The 11,611-nt window shown below is 43.0% G+C and overlaps 1 protein-coding gene across 1 annotated transcript in view; it reads right to left on the bottom strand.

The window, feature by feature from the left end:
- Positions 1-8,697, bottom strand: part of nr2f5 (nuclear receptor subfamily 2, group F, member 5) — a 24,160-nt gene extending 15,463 nt beyond the window's left edge. Inside the window, exons 1-2 of the mRNA XM_023407180.2 lie at positions 6,810-8,697; positions 5,892-6,666 (exon numbers count right to left, since the gene is read on the bottom strand). Of these exons, the coding sequence (XP_023262948.1) occupies positions 5,892-6,258 (367 nt within the window). The 5' untranslated portion in view covers positions 6,259-6,666; positions 6,810-8,697. The remainder of the gene's footprint in view (positions 1-5,891; positions 6,667-6,809) is intronic.
- Between the last annotated feature and the right edge of the window lie 2,914 nt (positions 8,698-11,611).

Genomic DNA, 11,611 nt, shown 5'->3' with positions numbered 1-11,611 from the left:
GGGGGTGAGGGGGCGTGAATGTGAGAGACACAACAGAACGAGAGCGCAGAAGAACCGGAGGCAGTGCAGGAGCGGGAGGGAAACAGTGACACAGACAGAGAGCGACAGAGACGTGGAGCGCAGAGGAGCTTCGCATGAGGACGTTTGCTAGCTTTTGCTGTGCGGCTTGCAGTTGCCTCAGTCTCCCTCTCAGACTTTGATGAGGCAGTTCCTGAATTAATTAGTGAACCAAATTCACCCCGTGCTCAGTGACTCTGATTCGTGCTATCCTTATTTACACTTACACACCGCCGCCCCTTCTGCTCTTTATTTACCACACAGTGGGCCACAGCAGGGATAAGCCCATGTCTTTTCTGTGATTACAGCCTTTGGAGAGGACATTAATGCATCAAGCTGTGTGTACATGTGTTTCTTAAATAGCTCCTTGCTGCCTGGGTTCATTTGTATTTCTTCAGCTAGTTCATCTTAATATTATCCAACAGTAAAAATACATACTATGACTAAGACTATGAGTAGGACTACATACATTAAAGAGCCACTTCCCTCAAAACATATTTTCCTATGCATGCCATGTATATGTTTTTGGTTTAATTGTTTGGAGATCATGAGATATTTCCCACTTACACTTCTGCTGCCAAGCCAGTATGCTGGGTGAATTGGAGGAGTGGACTTTTTGGTGCTCAAAGCATTCAAAATAAAATTTCAGCTGTAGTTTGCTTTTCTTTTTTTTTTTTTAGAACAAGGAACCTAAAAGAGAGCTGCTACAACCGGCCTGCATGACAGTCATTCCACTGGTCAAATGTGGCTTGATATTATGTTTTTTTCAGAGGTTTTGGAGAAAATAAATAAATAAATGGGTAAATACACACATAAAACAACATATTTCTATAGCATACTTTCTGTTCAGGTGGGATGGTGGTTATGTGGAGGATGTAATAGGCTACCATCAGGAAATACAATCAAAACTATCACATCTGCTTTGAGAGAGACCAGTAGAGTTTAAAGAACCTGACATGACTCACCAGTATCCAGCTGGTATTCTTTTTAAAAGTCAATATAAAAATATTGATTCCATATGTGGCAGGAAAAGTCTGCTGCAACTGATATTAGGGCATCTTGGTTTCACCTGCTTCTTCTTCTTCTTCTTCTTCTTCTAAATAATACTAGTACACTCCCACCCAGAGAGCATGGATAAGATCATCAGCTAAATGCCTGAAATATACATGTGCACAGATTCCCCACGGTGCTGCATCAGAGAACAAATGTGTGGCAGACTGCGGGAGAAGCCTCGTCGGGGGGGTTAAACGCTCCTGACAGTGACTGACAAATTCTGTGCCTCTTTGTTGGCTGCGTGTTATTACAAGTGACCCAGGTGAAAGACAAGAAAAACAAAACAGGTTGAGCTACTTAAGTGACAGGAAAACAGTCCGGAGTCGGTCAGAACGTTCCAGTGACTGACTGAATGAACCTGAGCAGGTCACATTACGTTTACCTTTGTCACATTAGTGATACTGTGGGTTGTATAGTGAGGAGGTCGTTATCACCTCCCCTCACCTTGATGTGTCCGAACGCATTAAAAAGCAGCATCATTCATCCATTCACCTGCGTGCCTTTAAAGTTGGCCTTAAAGATAACGTCATAAGCTCCACTGGATCACTTTAATGGAGGCCTGGCAGTGCTGCAGCCATTTTCCTCTGAGAGGCCGCTGGTAATGACTTTGGATATGTCAATAGCTAAATTACTGGGGAGGGATAAGTAAAGGTTTTCAGAGGCAAAGGAGGCCAGACCGCAGTGTTTTGGTGTTAACTTGCCCACTGTTACAGGCCCACCGTGGAGTATGGATTAGTCAATACACACTGCCTGTTAGATTTTAGTGCTCCAGTGGGGTATTTACTCGCTGGAGAGGCCCCTGGATGGTTCACACATTTGGACTTTGACTTGAGCCTGTCTGTTATTAATGTTTTAGTTTTGGTTGACCTACATTTTCCGCTGCTGTTGGTATTTTGTCAGAGTGCAATATGGGTCAGAGGAGGCAGCAGCCGTCCCACTGTTTGTGTTGAATGTGGGTACTACAGATTCCTTTGCTACAAATGGATGTTGAGACCATGTATCCCTGCACTCTGCTAACTGTCTGTCTGTGTGTGTGTGTGTGTCTGTTGTGTGCAAACAGCTGCCTGGGTATATAATTCAACATACACACAACAGACAAGATGACATTATCATTGTGTATGCATGCATTAACCACACATGTATTTATGTCCTCAGTGAAGTCAGGAGCTCATCCTTGTGCAGTGTTTCAAAATTAAAACATTCACTGCAGTTCAAAGGAACTGTCAGGCCGATTCTCTTTGCCTCCGTGCTTCCTCTTCAGACTAGAAACTGCACTGACAAGCGGAGGTTCTGTGTAGCTGTGCGGTGAGACAATGACACAGGGTCTTAGGGGCTTGATTCCCACTGAGGCCGGCGCAGTAATGTTCGCTGTCATGGCGATGGAAGGTGCTCCGGAGAAAAGTCTCCAACAAATGATATTATGTTCTACACAGCGGTCTACAGAAAGAGGTCAAACGTTGCCTTCGGAAAAAATAAACACTCACTTGAAAGCGAGGAACTTCTAAATCTGACGCGGTCCACTCATGAAACTTTTAACGTGTCTTCTCAGCAGCTAAATATTAATGCAGTCTAAACAGAAAAGTCACGCAGCAGCATTAGTGATATGAAACTCTATTAAAGTATTAAAGCTCTGCTATCCAAAAACTCCCTCTTTTTGTAGCCTCACAGATTTACACTCCATTTGTGAACAAAACCAGTCAACACTTTAAATAATTACAATGACATAAGTTGTTCCATCCACCAGCACTTTCCCTCCATTTTGGTTTTCACTTCGCCCAGATGTGAGGTACATTATGACCTATATGCTCTGATGGAATACATCTCAAAGCAAGTTAAAAAAAGGCTTCTAAATAATTAAGAGCATGACAAACTCCTTTAGCTGAACAAACTGTGTTTCCACGCGCGACTTTATTTTGACAATTTCTTTTCAATAACTTGAAAATGGGAAAAAAAGAGAAGGAAATATCACACACAAATTTCACCAGGATCATAACTGAGAGTAAACATCGCGTCTCCCTTGACAACCTTACGTGAACCTCTTGAATAATATAAAGGAAACATGACTTATGTATGACCTGTGGAGGATGCCGGTGGCTGTGTGCTTTAACAGCCCTGACACTTTTCAGTTGGCACCCTCAGTCTTTGAATTGGAGGATACAGCAGTGTTTAATGTACTGTAGTTGTTACAATAAAATAATGGTGTCAGGATTTGTCTCAAATATTCATGAATCTTTACAGAAATATTCAGATATTTTTGTGTTGTGATTAGGAAACAAGATTAAATAACTGAGGATAAATGAACACCTGTGAAAGTGCAAAAGCATATTATTTATAATTCATTAGGATCACTGGGATCACATCACTGCCTTTCTCATCCTCAAAAACGATTTTTGACTATTAATTCTTGTTTGTATTTCTCTGTTTGGTTAATTATCATAAAATTAGCTGTAGAAAACTCTGCATGTGTCTTAACACAAATTGTCCTAAGTAGACAAATGATCGCTGATAAACAGAAGTCAGACGACAAAGAGGATTTAAGGACACCGTTTAATCCCACTGACCTCAAACACACCAGCAGATGAGCTCAGCCATTAAATTGACTCGCCTCACATTTTTAAGCGTTTTGCGCCCAAGCACGAGTCAAAAAAATATATGAAGGAGTCAGCAGACGATCACCTTTAAAATCTTATAATTTCTAACAGAATTTGGAGATAATTTACTTTCTTTTAAATTTTTTTAATGAATTTCTGGTTTCCTTTCAACATGATACACACTTTTTAATTTTGGAATTAGTTGAAACTGAAGGTAAAGAAATCATTTATGCCTCCAGGAAAGATTTTTTACTTATTTTTAGAAATTAAAGAGACTCAGTGACTTGGGAAGATGAATATTTTTGCAGTGTAGATTAGTACAGCCTATATGCACAGCATTACACGCTATGATATTATCTAAATATAGTAAGTCTAATACCTTATCATGAACAGTATGCAGCCTTCAAGGATTTAAGAGCACACTGCAAAAACGTGTAAAGGACAAACCACTGACGGTGAAATAAAACATTTATTTCGAAGGCGAGCTGGAAATTATAATGTCACATTTGAAGTGTTTTAACGTAAGACTGGATCTGGTGGATATTTTGTGCAATAAACACGTTTGGTCCTCGGGTTCATTCAGTCGCAAAAGAGCACGAGCGAGTCTATGTGGCTTGCGGGTATTTTACTTGAGGTAAGACTGTATGTATTCACACACACACACACACACACACACACACACACACACACAGACAGTCTGAGAGCCATAGCAGTGCACTAGCGGGAACCCTTGAGGGATCATCTCATCCCGCGCTCTATAGGGAGGACGGGTATTTCCAGCGTCTCCGTATTTACATTTTGGCTCAGGCTGAGAACAAAGGGGCTGCGAGGTCGTTGTGTGTCCTTCAAGATCCGAATCCTGCCGAAGAGTCCTTGAGCAAGACAGCGCGCGGGGGATGCTGCAGCTGACCCTATTCTGTCCTCTGAGAGGGAAAATAAAAGAAGTGACATCTTCACTAAAGACTCAGACTTTTGAGGATAACTGAGGTCAAAGCGGGAGAAAGGTTCACCTGTTCTCAGGAGGTGTGTGTGCACAGTTTGCAGATAAACTGGGGTTGACATTTACATTCATTTCCCAAAGAGATTATACAGAGAATCAAAATATGTCCAGGGTCTCGCTGCCTCAGGAGGGTCTCTAAATGATGTCTTTGTGGCGGGAGCACAGTAATCTCATCCAATGTGCATAAACAAACAAAAAAAAGATCCCATCACCGCCAGCCCAGCAGTTTGGAGAAAGACGTTTGGGCTCCATTTGGTTCACATTTTAAAATATGCACCATCGAATCTCTCATGAATTGGGGGGGGGGGGGGGGGGGGTCGGTGCTGAATGATAATTAATAAGGGAAGCGCTCCTCTTCACCAGCACGTTTCCACTGCTCCTCTTTGGCACTAACTGACCCGTTCTTAATCCAGCACAATACAACAAATGTAGCGGCATCCTCTTATAGCGGCTCTGGGTGTCGGTGAGCAAACAGCATAATTAAAATAGAGGGACAAAGGAGGGATTTCACAGAACAGAGCGCGCCGGGGTGAATATGTGTGTGTGTGTGTGTGTGTGTGTGTGTGTTTGGTAAATGAATGTGAAATAAGCATAGTGGAACCGCAGGTGGTGACTGATTATTTACCCATAACAACAGTGGCTGAGGGATAAACTGTATAGAAGCGCACAACCTTTAGATCAACAGGCACAACAAAACATGACGCACGTTTTACGCACAAAATCTCTCACTGGCACTTCTTTGGTTTCCACGTGTGATGTGACATGTTACAAAAAGAGTGAACTGAGTGTCTGATTTGCCTTCAAGTGTTTTCTTTTCTTCCAGCAAGTGAAAATCTATCGGTGTGGTGGAGTAAAGCTTTCCAATCCAAATCTGCGTCCACATTTGTCTTAAATGCGCTTTGTTGCAAATATATCGTTTTTTAGAAAAACCATAAAACAGGTGAAACTGCACAGGAAACAAGAGCCTCGGCCAATGTGAGGAGGTGGCCACTTGTTTTAAAACTGTAAAGTCTTTTACGGCTGACTTCCAGACTTAACGGCCTGTTCAGATCCATATTTTACAGTGAACAACCTCACGCACAACTTTGGGCACAGAAACACGTTTTGCAAACAAATGCCTCTCGTGCCGCAGGTTCACACTGACATCCATCACACCCTCCACCCCACAGAGAGCACAGCACCGGCCTTACCTTCTCTCCTCATGCCGACTTTGAGGCACTTCTTCAGCCGGCAGTACTGACACTGGTTCCGGTGGTGCTGGTCGATGGGACAGTCTCGGTTCCCCCGGCAGGTGTAAGTGAGGTTCCGCCTCACCGAGCGCTTAAAGAAGCTTTTGCATCCCTCGCAGGTGAACTGACCGTAATGCTTCCCACTGGACTTGTCCCCGCACACCATGCAGTCCACGTTGGGGATCTTGTCCCCGGAAAGTGCGTCGTTCCCCGGGGTGGAACCGTTGGGTGTCCCCGGTGCCCCGCCGGGCTCTTGGCCGCAAATCTGGAGCTGAGACCCCGGATCTGCAGAAATGTTCTCTGGCCACTGGTTTACTACCATTGCCATGCTATCCCCAAACACTTTGGTCTTTGTTTAAATCACAGAAGGAGTCAGACTACGGTGATAGAGATCCGTTCTGACGTCTTGGGAGGAAAAAAGAAGACGAGAAAGGGAGGGAAAAAAAGCGCTTCCCACCTTCTCCGGGGTCAATCTGAGTTTATCTGAGTGTATTTATTCAAAGCGCTGGTCTATATCACTGAGTTCTCTCTGTAAACATCTATCAAAGTTTACAGCAACAGCGAGGTATCAACATGATCGATGCACAAGAGCGTAGCCTACAACTCCCGGTGCTCCTCGCTGCGCAGCAATCCATAAACACGTTGTTCTTCAGAGTGTAACCTCTTGGAAAAGTCAGTCCAATAAGTCAGTGTGTAGGCGGTAAAAATAAACCCTTATCTGAGTCACCGCTCGCCTCTGGGATTTGAAAAAGGGAAAAACAACAGAGGATATGACAGACAACAATATTTCGCCTCTCACTCGGTCGCTCTCAACGCTGCATTTGGATTCACTCAAGATTAATTCTGTCTCTTGAATGACAAGCTGGATTTAATACTGACCGCATTTCACGTGGAGGTTTTCTTTAGTCCCAGTTTGCTCTTGGAAACGTCCCGTGGAGAGTGGTTCAATCCTGGTTCCTCTTGTTGTTGCGCGCCGCGGCGAGCTTCTGGATCGCGACGTCAGTGTGTGCGCTCTGATCTTTATTTACCCAACACACCGCCGAAATATCCTCAGTGCTGCTTCTGGGTGATCGTCCGTGAAGGAACAAGCTGAAACAGAAAACAGTCTCAGCGCAGAGTGTTACCGACTTCACCCTCCGACTGGCTGTCCCGTCTCCGAGAGTCAAAGCTACAATTTGGGGAAAGTGTCACTAGCAGGCTGCCTCATACGGCTGCCCCCCTGGCGGTGCTCCATATAAGGTCATAACTGCCAAATAAGGTCATATCCCCTCCCCTCAGCGGGAGCGGTGAAAGATGAAGGGCCGGCCCTGATTGGTCCCAAAAGTCTGGGAAGAAGTAAGGCGCTCTCTGATTGGACGGTGGTCGATTAGGATGGGTTTGACCGACAGGAGCGGTTGTTTGTGATATAAAGTGAATCCACATCAGTGTCCCCCGTGGAAATAACATCTTCTGCATCTTGTGCGTCCAGGAATAATAAACCTATAGTTAATATACACACAAAAAATTAAGTTTAATCAGCTCTACAACCTTCTTTATTCAGTCAAACAGTTTTATCGTTTAAACGATAAGTGCAGCTTTATGATGGGGAGGGGAGGAATTTGTAGTTTTTACGTTTTGGTGCTTCATTCTTGATGTTTGACCTTCACTGTGCTGGAAGCTAGTTTTCACATTCATGTGCTGAAGGAGGAATGTTTTTCTGTGCTCACCTTAAATCTGAGTTTAAGACTCATGACAAATGAACAAGATTTCATTATGAAGCCAATACAGGTCCAATACTTCAAGTTTTCAACAGGATACTTGAACTTTTTCTGAAGAGAAAAGCATATTTACTGTACCATAAATTACTTTTCAAAGCAGAGCATACACCATGTCTTGAGGGGATGTTTGAGGGGAAAGAAATTATGTGTGTATTCGTCTAAACTGTCTAGTTCCAGTAGATTTTCGAGCCAATATGACATGAAATAAAAATTGATGATTTGTCTGAAAATATAATTTCAGATTTTATTGTTTTAACCTCGGATGGTCGACTAGAGGTCATAGTTTACCAACCGTTTTATGCACTGCCTTGTAATCAGTCCTGGGTCAGCTGTCCAGTGTGCATGTAATGATCTTTTCTAATAGACTGGTTTCAACAAAATCCTAATTTACCCCAACAAGACCAACAAACGTCGTTTCTTCAGCTGTGACAGAGGAATAAAACTCACTAAAATCTTGCAGAATAACGGATAAATATGTTTTAAATATTCCATAAAGGTCACATATCACGTGGTGAAATATCCCTCAGCTCCACAAAGTCAACAACAACAAAAGTTGTCAAACTCCTCACCGAGTCGTAAGCTCCCTAAATCGTTTAGCAGTCGGGAAAGTGTTGATTTTGTGGGTTTGTTGTGTTACACAGCCTCCGCCAGCGCGCACAAAAGGCCACTGCGGTAATTAACGGTGACAGTGTTGTTCTCTAATGGGCTTTTTCACGCCGAGAGCAGCGGGGACCTGATTATTTCCCCAGATATGGCGTCTTGATTTGTCATGTGAAGGTAATTCCAGAAACATCGCAGCAAGGGGGTCGAGTGTCCCACCGCCCCCGTGCTGCACGGGACCGAGGTCTGAGGAGTGATCATGCGTTCAGACGCGCTCTCGCGCTTCCTCTCTCACTCACATGGACAAGCTGTGGAAAAAAAAATTAAAACAAAAGTCAGTCAGTTTAGACTCAACAATTTAGAGATTTTTTCCTTGCTTCATTAAGACATTTGATCCCCTGATGCCAAATTAAATCTCCGAAATAAATAATCAATAGATTTAAAATAAACAAATAAACAAACTTCATGACACTTACCCAACATTTTTACTTCCTGTTGATGTAGGCTATTTTTTCTCATTAAAGCTCACCACATGATGACAACAACAACAGCAACAATTGTAGGCAAATAATAATAATATTTATAATAGTAATAACAATAATAATAATAATAATTGGCCTAATAAAGGTAAATAAATTATGGGAAAGTAAGAGTAAGTAGTAAGTAAAGTAAAAGAACCTCGAAATATCTGATCAATAAATCATATTTCGTCTATATTCCCAACAAGAGCAGCTACAAACAAAACAATAGGAACTTACAGGCTACTGACATAATCCCATCTCCACTACAGACAAAAAGAGGAACTGTAATTCCCAACTCTGCTTCTCTCCAAAAGGAAAAGAAAGCGCTAAAAAGACAAAATCCCACTTACGGGTCCTGAGTGCAGCGCCAGGCTCGCCTGAGGCCATAAAGTTGGCCCTGCGCTCGCTTAATTGCTGTCACATGTAACCTTACCTGTCTCCCAATTAGCCCCGTGACTCGCTATTAGCAGATTCCATGAGCTGTAGGCCAGTGACCAAGGGCACCTCAGGGTTTGGGGCCTAATAATTAGAGTGTAATTCTATACAGAGGAGGCTTATGATGAATCTGACCGGGATTTCACCGGGAAAGGGGTTAATTAAATGAGGATCAACCCGAGGTTTAGTAATGTATGTGATGTCCCACACATTAATCCTTCAATAAAGACACGTTGAAATGTATCACTCCTTATTTTAGCACATAACAGGTTGTTTTTATGTCACAACTCTCCCCAAAAAGTAAAGAAAGACCCGCAGAAGTCGTTCATTATCCTACTCAAGCCTTAATAAATGATCTCACACTTCATCCCCAGGTAAGAAAGTTCACACATATCAGCTGACCTGAGGAGCCATTAATGCTGAATTAAACATTTTAATGAACAAATTTCAAAAACAAATTTCTTTACTGTTTAGCAGCCGGCTGTGGAAAAAAAAATGACACCTGCTCCTTCAACATGATTGGAAGAATGTTAGTAGCCACTATAGAGTTTGAGGTGTGTGCTGCTTTAAAGGATTTAACTTCCACTTTTACAAGTCTGTCTGAAAATAACACTCAAACTTTAAATCAACAGTCTGCTAATATGAATTATACAATTCAAACTACACACTTTTTAGTACAAATGTCCCTCTTTGTGTTGCTTCCCCTCCTCATCAGCATGAATCACTGTACGGGGAAACATTGCACTAAAAAGACTAAAACTGTGTAAGAGAGTCACTTTATCAGACTAACTGCTGATCCTCATCCTCATAGTTGAACTTTATTCAGTATTTTTATCTTCAGAATGAGGGCTGAAAAAAACGAGAGCCTGCCCTTAATCAGGTTTTGTTATAAAATTTGTTTCGATTTCAAATTCCACTTGTTCAAATCTGAGATCATAACCTGTGCTCGCCAAGCGAACCCGGGTCAGATAGCACCTGCAAAGGTTTGTTTCTTCTAACGCCCGGCTCACACGGGTGTCGAAGGCCAAACAGCAGCGTTAAAATGCACAAGCGACAGGAAGACAGTGCTGCACAAAGAATTAACATCTTCTCTGTGACTGGAACAAGCCAAACTGTATCTTAATACAAATGCAAAGAATAGCCTGCCACTCGTATTTGATGCTCAGTGATGGATGCCTGGAGCAACTGGTGCAGGAGGCTGTGATACACGAGGGTGTCAGAGAGGGGGCAAGGGGTGGTAAACATGACCGCACCGGATGGCCTAGGAAATGCAGAGGCCACTGGTTTACTTGTTAATTTATGGACGGCCTGACAACACCAGCGCCCACAATGCAATGCTCAGTTTCAGCCGTAGCTAAATATGATACCATTGAGGAAAGGAGCCATCAAGTGAGCAGGTACGTAACCTGAGCGCGCGACTGAAATAGAAATTCAAAGCTAAGAATGACATGTTTGTTAGGAGGTCACATGTCTGCAGCCCGTGTCCTGCCTGAGCCGTGAACAGATACTATCGGGATGCTTTTGTGCTCACTGGAGGTTAATCGCTGATGCACTGCTTCAGAAAGGCGTGGTGATGGACAGACAAGGGAGGGATAAATTGTAATTTACTGGAAATGTGTGTGTGAATGTGTGTGCATCAATAAGACAAAAAAATACAAAGACGATGGCGAGTAACCTGATATCACAAACAAAGAAGAAGTGTCCTTTAGAGACACCGATGAGGAACTTCCCTTTAGTAAAGCACTTTGTAATTCAATTCTCATTAAGCAGGAGTGAATGGTCTCTCATTTCAACACTGGTTCACACTGTGCAAATGTTCCAGGGTGTTTACTCACTGCAGAGAAACAGAGCTGATAGTTTTTGAAAGTCAGTGCTGTTTCCTTTGGCCGATTGGGGTTGATTAAGAGGTTAACTGTGGAGAAGCATGGCGTCTTTAAGGGAGATTTATCTGTTCCTGCTCTGACCCCTCGGGGGTAGCTTCCCTCACCCCCAGCGTCCCCAGGATTTATTTAGTTATTTGTTTATCTGTTGGAAGGGGTCACCCGTTTTTCTGCACTACATCTCGGCCCTGTTTGTGCATCTCAAACCCATTTTTCATCTGGATTCTTGTGGGATCATGGCGCTGGTTCCATTTTGCTGACTAAGCAGAGAGGACACGAGCACAGGCCCCGCCGAGTCTCGTGACCTTTGACATTTGGCAGCGATACACTCCCAAAATTGGTTATTTTCATTTAACACGTATTTTGCTATCTGTTCAACTTTGGCCCCCATTTGGAGGAATTATGGTGTTTTCCTAATTGCTTCCCGACAGTTCTAATTCAGCACCGCTTTAATTTATGGGCTTTTATTTCCTATTTTTGCACAATTT

Source organism: Seriola lalandi, unplaced genomic scaffold (assembly GCF_002814215.2).
Source record: "Seriola lalandi dorsalis isolate HSWRI2012SDOR001 ecotype SW California unplaced genomic scaffold, Sedor1 jcf7180002054330, whole genome shotgun sequence".
NCBI lineage: Eukaryota > Metazoa > Chordata > Actinopteri > Carangiformes > Carangidae > Seriola > Seriola lalandi.
This window is presented reverse-complemented; position numbering and strand designations above follow the sequence as displayed.